Raw genomic sequence first — 12,655 nt, 5'->3', positions numbered from 1 at the left:
ATTTCATCTCATTTCTATATTTTTTTAGTTCTGATGCAGGGTCATACGGACTCGAAACATCAACTGTATCCCTCTCCGTAGATGCTGTCAGACCTGCTGTGTTTTTCCAGATATTTTTCTTTTTGTTCTAGATTTCCAGCATCCGCAGTATTTTGCTTTTATCTTAGGTGAGATATCAATGTTTACAAGGCTGCCAGGAAAACTCCTTTGCCCTTCTTTGACTAGTACCGTGCGTTATTTTACATACAACTAAGAGAAGAAACTGGACACAGTTCAACATCTTACCCATGTCACATTCACATCGGCAAAATTTGCATTCTAAATGTAGACATATGAATTGATAATAGGAAGAAATGAGACAGGAAGTGCATGTAGACACAAGATATTCAATACATTATAGATTATTATCTATTATTCCTCTTTATACTTCAGGAAATTATGCTAACATTAATTTATTACATTAATCCCAGTAAAACAAAGAAAATACATCCTCTGTAACAAGGATGTTGCTCAGCTGTAGTTATTAGTGTATTATGTAAATGCATTATTACAAATAATCTGGTATACATCACTTTTGGATATTAAATATGAATTTAATCCTTAAGTAAGGAAAACCAACCAGGTCATGAGAATTACTGTCATAGTTACATGTTGTAAGCAGGGAATCTCAATGCATATCCATAGACCCCTGAGGGTAGCAGGGCAGGTAAATAAGGTGGTTATGAAGGTATATGGGATAATTGCCTTTATTAGCTGGGGCATAGGATACAAGAACATGGCGGTTATGTTGGAACTGTAAAAAACGCTAGTTAGGACACAACCGGTGCACTGCCTTCAGTTCTGGTCACCACATTATGGGAAGGATGTGATTGCACTGGAGAGGGATAGAGGAGATTTACCAGGATGCTGCCTGGGCTGGAGGGTCTGAGCTATGAGGAAAGATTGGATAGGCTGGGGTTGTTTTCCTTGGAGCAGTGAAGGTTGAAAGGAGACCTGAAAGAGGTGTATAAGATTATGAGGAGCATAGATAGGGTAGATAGGAAGACACTTTTTACATTAGTAGAGGGTTCAATAACCAGGGAGCATAGATTTAAGGTAAGAGGTAGAAAGCTAAGAGGGGAGTTGAGAAACTTTTCACCCAGAGGGTGGTGGGAGCCTGGAACTCACTGCCTGAAAGGGTGGTTGAGTCAGAACTTCTTATAACATTCCAGGGCTATGGACCAAGCACTGGAAAATGGGATTAGTGTAATCAGATCTTTGTTGACCAGCGCAAACACGATGGGCCGATTGACCTCCTTCTTTGCTGTAAACGTCTATGAGCCTATGAATACTCAGTAGTTAAATATAACTAATATAAATTGTTATATTAATATTTTGATTTTTTGAATACAGTATGGACATTTCTAAATGTAGGTAGAGTTTGATATGTTCCAAGAACATTTTCTTCAGTAATGTTTAGCATGAGTATACCATTACAGTGAAATCTGATTCTAGAAATACAGCAAAAAAATGTAAAGCTCATGAAATATAAAAAGCCTACAAATTTTCACAGAACAAATATACATTCCTGTCTTTTTGTGCTAATATTATTGTACATATTTTTAAAATACTGCATTTTACTAGCTTGACATTACTGGCTTTACTGCACCTCACTCCAGTTCTTACCAATGAATTGACCCATTCATAATTACATATACTGTAAGCGTACAGTATATATTTATAATCAGAACAATGTGGAGATGAAAACATAGAGTTTTAACCATTAAAGCCTTAAATATGTTTTACAGCTTTCGTTCTGATCTTGACCAATGGCAAACTATTAAATTGTGTTGATTTTAAAACAGAGTGTGTTGTAATTGCAGTGTTTCAATAGCAGGAAAGTGATTGCAATCCTAACAATTCAATAAAGCATGAAAATGTAAACTAATGAGTAAAAAATATATTCAATGATAGACTAACATTTTAGGTCCAATTATTTTATATTTTGAAGTATTCTTTTGTCAAAGAAGTGAATATTTGAATAAGTTAATGGCAACAACTTCAATGATGTCAACAAGCCTAAACACACATCACTTACAAAACCAATAATATATTTATTTTATTCATTGGATGTGGGCATTTCTGCTAGGCCAGCATTTATTGCACATCCCTAATTGCCCTTGTTCAGAGGGCATTTTTAAGAGTCAACCCCATTGCTGTGGGTCTGGAGTCACATGTAGGCCAGATCAGGTAAGGACAGCAGATTTCCTTCCCTAAAGGACATTCGTGAATCAACTGGGTTTCTACAACAGTCAACAATGGTTTCATGGTCAACATTAGACTTTTAATTCTAGATTTCTTTTATTGAATTCAAATTCCACCATCTGCCATAGTGGGATTCAAACCTGGGCATTACCCTGGGTCCCTGGATTACTAGTCCAGTGACAATACCGCTGCTTCACCACCTCCTCATATATGGTGCTATTTAAATTATCACTTCATCCACATCAACCAGTACTTAATTTAGGTCTCTATTAGAAGTTTAAATGGTTAGCCAAATCTAAAATCTGTGGTGCAATATACTGTTGCTATTTTCTCTGATTGTCTTACTAATGTTTTACATATAAATACGTAACATATGTCACCAGATTTTAATTTACATTGAATTATCATCCAATCTATTGTCTTGAATGTGTGTAACTGCTGCACATCATTGAACAGTTAATGTTGCCTTCTGTTTCTAAAATGAAAATGAAAGGTTCGCTTACAAGAATTTATTATGATAATTAGAATAAATTATAAACATATCTCTTTGGAGCAGATGCGGTTAACATTAATGTCAAGGTTGCCATTGCATTTGAGAACACTGAATGCTACAAAGTCGAAGGAAGACATCTCCTAACATGCTAAGCATCAGGAACAAACAGCTGCTTATTGTTGTAAACAAATCCTCGCAAAAATCTCTACAAAATTAGACACTGATTGGATTGAGAACATTTGCTCCACACAGACCATTTTAGTTCAGTGCGTTGTCTCCTATCATCACTACTGGCATTAAATCTCATTGCAGTAACCAATGGCTTTTCAATTAATTTAGTTGGTGCTAAACACAATGTCTGGAAAATATAATACCTTCCAATGCTGGAGCTTTAATATACTACAATCCAGGTGTTGTGCAGTTCAGTGACAGTGAGGGAGTGCCCCTATGTAATTATAACATTTCAAAACCAGTCTGAAAATCTTGCTGGTGCAGTTTCAATTTAATTATTGATAACCAGAGTTACATTTCTAAAAGCTAAGACAATGAAGAATGTGCCAAAAGAATGGCAGCATCTTGTTGTGCATTGGAATGTGTAAGTAATGATGATTAGTGAATAGTGAATCCCAGAATGGATTTGTGATACATATCTCTTAGCTGAACAATGTCAACTGAGGCAGAGTCTCAGCCAGATCCTCAAAATATGATCACTAAAGGCTATTAGCGCTATGACAATTAACTCCTTCAAATAATAACTACATTAATATCTGATTATAAATGGGTTTTTATATTACATCAATAGATAACGACATAGATGATCAAATAATGCATTTCTTTCCTATGCTTCTGGGAATAGTGGAATACCATCTGTAAAAAGCTCCTGCTGGGCTGGAATAGTCCATCTATTTGGGTAGAAATGCTCTCAAATTTTGTTTGATTACTTGTTATGAATTAGGAAATATTTGAACAACACTTCCTCCTGGAAGACTAAATAAACGTGTTGAATTCCATGACAATCCAAATTTTCACAGGACTGGGATTAAGGTGTTAATAACTTTCTCATTCTATGACTTTTAAATTTGGTCTTCTCAATAGTAAAATTACTCAGTGCCTGATATTCTCCAGTTATACACTTGTCCACATGAGGCATGATTTAAACTTTCATTACCTGTAATGCCAGTGACACGTATATATAGTAATTTCTTGAAGGATTTAGAGATTTGAATAAGACATAGTTAATCTTTTAAGAACATAAGAAAATAAGTTGGTTTGTTTTGTTCATAGTCCAGTTTACTTCAGGGCACTGTTCCCCCAGCATCTCCATCAAATCCCTTGCTGAAATGAATGGCTTTTCAATGAGTTACCTTTGTGCTACCCACAGTTCCGCAAAATATAAGCCCAGGTTTTGCATTTGTAATAACTGTAGAACTGTCAGATTTTGGCATCATTACAACTGTGAAGCTGACAATTCTTCTGGTGCCCCATATAAAGGAATTGAATGTAGAAATAAAGAAGTTGTAGTCAGTGATCCCCTGCTTCTCTAGAGAGTGGGCTGTTGAAGTCCACATAGATGACAATCTTCTCGAAATCACTAAACTATTGAGAGTTTTCACTTTTATTCTGTAATATAGCTGTATAGTGCTGCATCACTGTGATGTTAGCCATGGATCAGTTAGTAACACGCTACCTCTGAGTCAGAACGTTGTGGCTTCAAGCCCCTCTCTGAGAATCGAGCACTGAACTCTAAGCTTATTCTCCGGTGCTTCACTGAGGGAGTGCTGCTCTGTCAGAGGTGCCATCTTTTGGATGAGATGTTAACCCAAGTACCCGTCTTCCCTTTCAGGTGGACATAAAATATTTCATGACACTATTTTAAAGAAGAGCAGGAGAGTTATCCCCAGTGACCTGGCCAATGTGTATCCCTCAATGAACATCACAAAAATAGAGTATCTGGCCATTGTTGTTTGTGTGAGTTTGTCGTGCACAAATTGTCTGCCAAGTTTTCCACGTTGCAACAGTGACAACGCTTCAAAAATAGAGTATTTTAATGGCTGTAAAGTGCTTTGGATGTCTTGTGGTCATGAAAGGCACTATATAATGCAAGTCTTTCTTTCCTTTTTGTTAAAACCTCCTGAAATAGTTACTTTTTGAATGGGGTGTAACTGGGCTTTTTAACAGTGTACTAAGTCATAACCACTGCTGAAGAACCTCCCTTGTGTTGGTGAACTAATTTTATATTTGTGTAATGCCAAGTTTTTCCATAGTTATTAATATAACAAAATGATTATCTTTTAAAGTTTGATTATTATATTTCAGCATCTAATGAGTATATCCCAATCTTTATTCCACTCTCTGTAAAATGGCTAAAAGGTGAAGGATAATTAGTGCATTTTACTACATGTTTACTGCCTATGAAAATTCTTCAGTATGACTGGCTGTTTAGTTGTTGGATGCCTAGAGATCCCATTGACTTGGTACTAGATTCAAATTGATACAGGGAAAGGTGAAAACTACCCTCCAAAAATCATTAGATCTTTTGGACAATTTTCTTTGAGTTTAGCCGTGATCGCTGTTGTTTTGCTGCTGATTGCAAAATCTGAGCCATTGTATATTCCAATGTTGGATCATGTACACATTTCGTCCATCAAGTTACGATTGTTAGATGTATTGATCAGCCATGCTGCAATAGGAAAAGGAAGTTCTAATACTTAAGACACTTGCTCGTGTTCTTCTAGATCAAAGCATGACCTAATTTAAATTCAGTTCTTTTTCTGCTAATTGGAAATAAATTTCAATCTTCATTTTTATTTTGTAAAGCTGAATGTCAATGCATTGAGGGATAGAATATGCAAGCAACTTTACATAATTTGCAGCATTCATCCATAATGCAAGCCTTCTCGTTCACTATCGTTTAATTAAATGCGCTCTGATTAGGCTGATGCCTTTCTCTCTCTGTGTTTTACAGGCAGCATTTTTCTTCGTGCTGTAGCACATGGATTTCAGGACTGGGGCTGAGGAGGTAGGTGCAGTTCTGGCTATCACCTTGCATGTTGGAATAAGACGAATCATGAAAACTGCTTTGCATGCTCTTTGAGAATAGATGTTAGCATGGCAAAATTTATCTTGCAAATATATCTTGCAATATATTCCAAATGCTGCTTTCAGTGAATGCATTGGGAATGCAACAATGCTGCAAATTGGTTCAATGCCTTAAGCTTTTGGATGCTTAATAAAAGTTCCATTAATTCAACAGGTGAAAAAATGTGAACTATTTCTCTGTAATGACTTCACACCAAGGACAATGCAAATGATGAAGAAAACTATTTGAACTGTTGTAAATAAAACAGTTTTTCTAGACTTTGAGCGGATTCCAGGAAAAACTGCTTAAATGGCCCAAAAATCACAAAGAAGGTCACGGAAGGTTTGCAATTTGTGTTATAATTACAGTACTCTTTTAGGGATGCTTTACTGAGAGTAGTGCACACAAATGCTCTTTTTCAAAAGAATGTAATGGCATGTTCAAGTCACTTGAAGGGGCAAATAGGGCCTTAGTTTAATGTCTCATCCAAAAAAAACACTTCCCATAGTATAGCAGTACCTCAGTACTGCACTGGAGTGTCAGCATAGATTTTGTGCTCAAGTCCCTGTAGTAGGCTTGAACCCACAACTTTCTGACACAGGGGTAAGAATCCTATCAACTTAAGTCATCTTACAGGATCGAAGGTGTAAGTAGTGAAAGCAAATAAGGGCAGGATGAACATTAGCAATGGTAGAGCTTCATTCTTGAAGGCAAGGAATATGAAATGTAGCTGCAATTTGTTGTCTTGGAGACTTGTGACAGACAATGTGGTGTTAGTCTGCAAGAGAAAGATTGCCAGTCTGAAATAGATTTAGAACACTAAATTAGTATTGTTCTTCTAATATCCTGACGAACATTCCTTCCTTAATCGACACCACTATAAACAGATTGACAGATTATTCATCCCATGTATAGTTTTTTGAACCTTGCTGTGCACAAATGCTGTTGCATTTTCCTACATAATAGTGTGCATCAAAAATAATGAATTTGTTGTAACGTTTGTAGTGACATTCTGAGAATATGAGAAATTGATAGACAATGCAAGTTTGTTTTTTCTTTGTAAAGCAGCAATGTAGGTTAATGTTAAGATGACAGGAGGAAACTACTTAATCAGAATCCATTTTAGATGAAATGGGACAGTGTGAATCAACTCCCACAAAATTAAGATACCGATGGGTTGAATTTAAGTTTTGACATGAAATCAGAACAATCCCTATGGAAATTCCAGGCACCAAATTGCTTAAAGGGAGTAACTGATGCCAGTGAACTAGAAAAAGTATCTACAGCAGGCTCAAATTTTGACACTTTTGTTTTATCTGGACTTGAATATTCAAATGCCCTCCTTGCTAACCTCCCATGCTGCATCTAATCTAAAACTCCTCAATCCACATCATATCCAGCACCTTCTCACTCATCTATCACTCCTGTTCTTGTAGGCTTTGGTCATGTAGGGATTTGGACTCTATAATAAATCCCAAAGTAAGAAAATTCTTGTTGAGGAATGACCATATTGGGAAAAGGGACAATCACTAATTTAGAATGCAAACAAACAGGGTTTATTGGACAATAAAGAATGATACTTAACATTTCACTAGTCGAGGCATGGTACGATACACAAGCTCAATGCATGTCAGCCTGTTCTCCCGTGGATCCCGAGATCTGTTCTTGGTTCATTGAACCTAGTCTCTTAACTCAAGATGTCCTTTGAGATTTTAGCTTACAAATTCCTTTGCAGCTTTAAGACTTCAACTCAAGTGGATCTTTTCCAACTCTCAGCTTCCAGCCCACCTTACCTGCTGAAGCTACACACTTCACAGCTGCCTGTTGAATGTTCTCTCTCTCTCATTCTCCCTCTCTCTCTGGTGGAAATAGCTTTCTAACAAAGACTATGGCTTTCCCAAAATGATTAAGACTGTATTTTAGTACTAATTTTCTCAAGCTAGACGTTAACTGACTAAATGATTCTTTAGCAGTTAAGTGGTTATATGTTTTCTATTCGCGCTCTTAAGGTAATTACTTGAATGTTGACAATCCTGCCAATATTGGATCCACTGATCTCTAATACTTGATTCTTTACAACAATCCTCAGCCCTGTGACAGTTACTTTTGCCACTAATTAAGCCTAATACTAGGGTCAGCACCTAGAAGTGGTGGGCCTAGAAAAATTAAGAAATTCTGATCACAAGTGGTTACACGGGTGAACAAATTTTGTCACTTTATAATCTGAAAATATATTCACTTTCACTGAATAATGTCTAAGGTTGTCTTTCAGTTTCATTGACAGGCTTCGTAAGTCTCCCACTGCATTGCCCACCCCACCAGCACTTCAGCTGCACGTAGCCAGACCACAAGTGATTCTGGAAGGGGAAGTGCGTGGGTGGCAAGGCCTTTCGGAGTCTCATGCAAGCACTCTCCCACACATGGGGGGAGGTGGTGGCATAGGGGCATTGCCACTGGACTGGTAATCCCAAGACCCAACATAATGCTCTGGAACTTGCATTCGAACCCCACAATGGCAGATGGTCAAGTTTGAATTCAATAAAAATCTGGAATTAAAAGTCCAATGATGACTGTGAAACCATTGTTGATTGTCATAAAGGAAACCCATCTGGTTCACTAATGTCCTTTAGGGAAGAAAATCTGCTGTCCTTACCTGGTCTGGCCTGTGGTTGACTCTTAAAATGCTCTCTGAACTAGGGATGGGTAATAAATGCTGGCCTAGTCAGTGATGTCCACATCCCATGAATTAATAAATAAAATTCTAAAAAATGTACAGCCTTCATCCATCACCCTTATCTTAATGTCCCAAATATTTTCAATGCTGCCTGGTGGGGTGCTTTTTCAGTTGTCCATCTGAGCTGACCTGCATCTCTTCTCGCTCATTCATTGCACTCCAATGCAGCACTTGTACCTGTCCAACACGAGGCTCTGCTCACTTTTGAATTTGACAACCATGAAGTATACTGTTAACTCCCCTGACCTTTCCCCTCCCCCAGTCTCCCATGTCCTTTCCCCATCACTGTTGGCCCCCCGACATCCCCTTTCATCGCCCCACTGTCACCTACCAACCCGAACCCTTGACATTCCAGGATGTCCAGGTGCATGTTTCCTACCTTCCTGAGAATCCCACCCCCAATCACGCCCTCCTTCCCAACTTGAGGGTCTGTGTCTGCCTCCAAGCCACCACCAACCACCCCTGCTGTCCCTTCTAACGTTACTGATGCATCCTTACCCTCCCACCTTCCCAGTTCTCTTTGCCTCCTCTCATTCTCACCATTCCCTCCTACCATACCCACCCTCAATTCACTCCCCAGGAGGCAGTCAATGACTCAACAGACCCCTCCCTTGCACGTTCACCAGGACAACAGCCCCTTACTCCCTGCTCCACTCTTACTCCCTCCTCCGCCCACACTCCCTGCTTCCCCCCGGACACCTTCTGCTCCCTGGACACCTTCCCCGCTCCGAACTCCCTCCCTTAAACCTTCCCCCCCTTAAACTTAGATCCCCACTTGCTGCATATTGCCCCTTTACATCCACTTCCTCCAAACTCCCTCCTCCCTCTTCCCAACCTCACATCCCCCCGACACCTTTGTCCCCCACTCTGGATTTTCATCTTCGAGGCGGGAATCGGGAATCGACTGCATGATCCCATATCTGTCCTGGTAGTTCCTGCCCGCCGTATTTTCATTCCATGGAGGTGGGGGCACACTAGAGGTGGGCCCATGACTTCACAAAGCAGACGCAAGGTGACAGTGGAGGTGAGCAAATGCTGAGGAGTGCAGGTTAGAAGGCTGCCTCTGCCCACTAGGAGTTCTGCCCAGTTTTCAACATGGTTGTTAGGTCGCCTAACCCTCGCCCTCATTCCTCCTCCCCTCCCATGCCCCATCCTTGCTCCCATACATCTTCCATACCCCCCATGTACCTTCCAAGCCCCCATGCATTCTCCATACCCACTCTTCCAGTGTTCACTAGGTACAGAACCACTGAGACCTATAATAAAATGATAAGTCTTTGAAATATTTATGAAATTGTCAAAATAATCAAACACACATTCAAAGTCCCTTGAAAAAAATTGCTCCTCTTACAAGCTCATGAAACTGTTAATCAAACAGCCATTCATACACCCATTGAAAAAAGCATTAGTCCTCTTAACACCACTTAAACCTGTTCAAATAAACAAACAGGTATTGGAAAAATAATTCAAGGAAAGATAAAGTAATTACAGACTCATAAAACTGTCAATCAAACCAAGATTAAAGTCCCCTTCATAGCCTTTTTCTTCTTTTTATTCATTCATGGGATGTGGGCATTGCTGGCTAGGCCAGAATTTATTGTCCATCCCTAATTTCCCTATTCAGAGGGCATTTAAGAGTCAACCACATTGCTGTGGGTTTGGAGCCACACTTGGGCCAGATTAGGTAAGGCAGCAGATTTCTTTCCCTAAAGGACATTAGTGTATATACAAACCCCTGCAGAATTGAATCCATTAGTGGGTTTGGAATTCAGCCAAGCATTTCTAATGGGATTTCATTGCACAGCTGCCGAGTGGCTTGGGCTCCTGGAAGATATCGACGGGATGGTCAAATGGTCAGATAAGTGGCAGATGGAATTTAACCCTGAAAAGTGTGAGGTGATACACTTTGGAAGGAGTAATTTGACAAGGAAGTATTTAATGAACGGCATGACACTAGGAAGTTCTGAGGAACAAAGGGACCTTGGAGTGTGTGTCCATAGATCTCTGAAGGCGGAGGGGCATGTTAGTGGGGTGGTGAAAAAGGCATATAGGACACTTGCCTTTATCAATCAAGGCATAGATTACAAAAGTAGGGAGGTCATGTTGGAGTTGTATAGAACCTTGGTGAGGCCACACTGAAGTAGTGTGTGCATTTCTGGTTGCCACATTATAGGAAGGATGTGATTGCACTGGAGGGGGTGCAGAGGAGATTCACCAAGATGTTGCCTGGGATGAAACATTTAAGTTATGAAGAGAGGTTGGATAGACTTGGGTTGTTTTTGTTGGAGCAGAGAAGACTGAGGGGAGACCTGATCGAGGTGTACAAGATTATGAGGGGCATGGACCGGGTGGATAGGGAGCAGCTGTTCCCCTTAGATGAAGGGTCAGTCACAAGGGGGCATAAGTTCAAGGTGAGGGGCAGGAGGTTTAGGGGGGATGTGAGGAAAAGTTTTTTTACCCAGAGGGTGGTGACAGTCTGGAATGCACTGCCTGGGAGGGTGGTGGAGATGGGTTGCCTCACATCCTTTAAAAAGTACCTGGATGAGCACTTGGCATGTCACAACATTCAAGGCTATGGGCCAAGTGCTGGTAAATGGGATTAGGTAGGTAGGTCAGGTGTTTCTCATTTGTCAGTGCAGACTCAATGGGCCGAATGGCCTCTTCTGCACTGTGTGATTCTGTGATTCTAGAGCCTTTTTGAAATGCTAGTGGAATACTGGTCTTCATATTTGGGGGATTAGAGGCAGTAGAAGTCATATTTCAGCTATACAGAGCCCTGCTTAGATCACACCTGGAATCCTGTGAGCAATTCTGCTTGCCGCACCTTAGGAAGATTATATTGTTCTTGGAGGGAGAGCAGCATAGATTTATCAGAATGATACCTGAACTCCAAAGATAACATTACGAGGAGAGAATGTCTGAACTAGGGTTGTGTTCCACTGAAGTTAGAAGATTAAGGGATAATTTTGACAAAGTTTTCAAGATATTAAAGGGAACAGATAGGGTGGATACAGAAAAAACATTCTGCTGATTGGGGAAGTCTAGAACGATGGGCCTTTCAAGAGTGAAATTACGAAACATTTCTATACACAAAGCTGAAAGACGTTCAGAACTCTCTGCTGCAGAAGGCAATTGATGCACAATCACTTGTTAGATTGATAGATTTTTATTAACCAAAAGCACTACCAGACATGGGGCGAAGACAGGTATATTGTTTTCGGTCACAGATCAATCATGATCTTTTTGAAATGTGGCAAAACAGGCTCAAGAAGCTAATTTGCCTACTCCTGTTCCAATACTCCTATCATTAACATTTCTAGCTTGTCAAATCATACACTTATTTCTGTTCATCTTGGGGAGGATTTTTCGCTCGTTGGGTGGGCTCGGCAGGGCCAGGCAGGGGCCAGACCGCGATGTCATGCTGGTGGGCCAATTAAGACTCTGTCACATGAGCAGGGACTTGTTATTAATTAAATTTTAAAATTTTGATTTCATTTTTATTTGCTGTTGGAAACCTCATCCCGTCTATAGATGAGGCTTTCTAAAAAATGCAAAGGCCACTTGGCCTTTTCGCCTGCCTGCCAACCGTAAGGTTGGATGGGCAGCGAAAAATTTCTCTCAATTAACTTTATCATGGCCTTAATAGGCCTTTTAATTGTCGGCAGGCACGCTGCTGATTCCGGCGTGCGCCCGCTGACGGGAATATCGCGTGAGTGTGCGATGACGTCGGGACGCTCGCCCGACATCATCATGTGTTATTTTACGCTCGGTCGGGTCGGGTGCACGCCTGCCCACCAAGCTAAAAATTCTCCCCCATTTGTGCAGTTGTTTGTGTGCAATAGCTTTGGTGGACAATTGCAGAGATGTGCTTGGCTCTGGTGCTACAGTTATGATGAAGTGGCTGAGCTATAATTGGCTTGGCATGTCATGGCAAGGTATTGTTAATGCAGGCAAAATTGTGGACAGATTCCCAACAGATATTCTGCAATCAGTGCTTGACAAGGAGGAATGTGGATCAGTCTCCACGGACCAGATTTTTGTCTTTGTTGTGGGAATCAGGAGTTGGGAGATTTCTTGATGTTGTATGCCACCTCCTACCCGTTAG

General features: G+C 40.2%; 1 protein-coding gene across 2 annotated transcripts in view; it reads left to right on the top strand.

The window, feature by feature from the left end:
• sntg1 (syntrophin, gamma 1) overlaps positions 1–12,655 on the top strand; it is a 637,587-nt gene that overhangs the window by 405,249 nt on the left and 219,683 nt on the right. For both annotated transcript variants that reach the window (XM_078539715.1, XM_078539716.1), the window contains exon 2: positions 5,703–5,756. In XM_078539715.1, coding sequence (XP_078395841.1) covers positions 5,730–5,756 — 27 coding nt within the window. In that variant the 5' untranslated portion in view covers positions 5,703–5,729. The remainder of the gene's footprint in view (positions 1–5,702; positions 5,757–12,655) is intronic.

The sequence above is a fragment of the Cetorhinus maximus genome, chromosome 4 (assembly GCF_964194155.1).
Source record: "Cetorhinus maximus chromosome 4, sCetMax3.hap1.1, whole genome shotgun sequence".
Taxonomy (NCBI): Eukaryota; Metazoa; Chordata; class Chondrichthyes; order Lamniformes; family Cetorhinidae; genus Cetorhinus; species Cetorhinus maximus.
The sequence above is the reverse complement of the archived record's forward strand: the minus strand, read 5'-3'. Positions and strand labels throughout refer to the sequence as shown.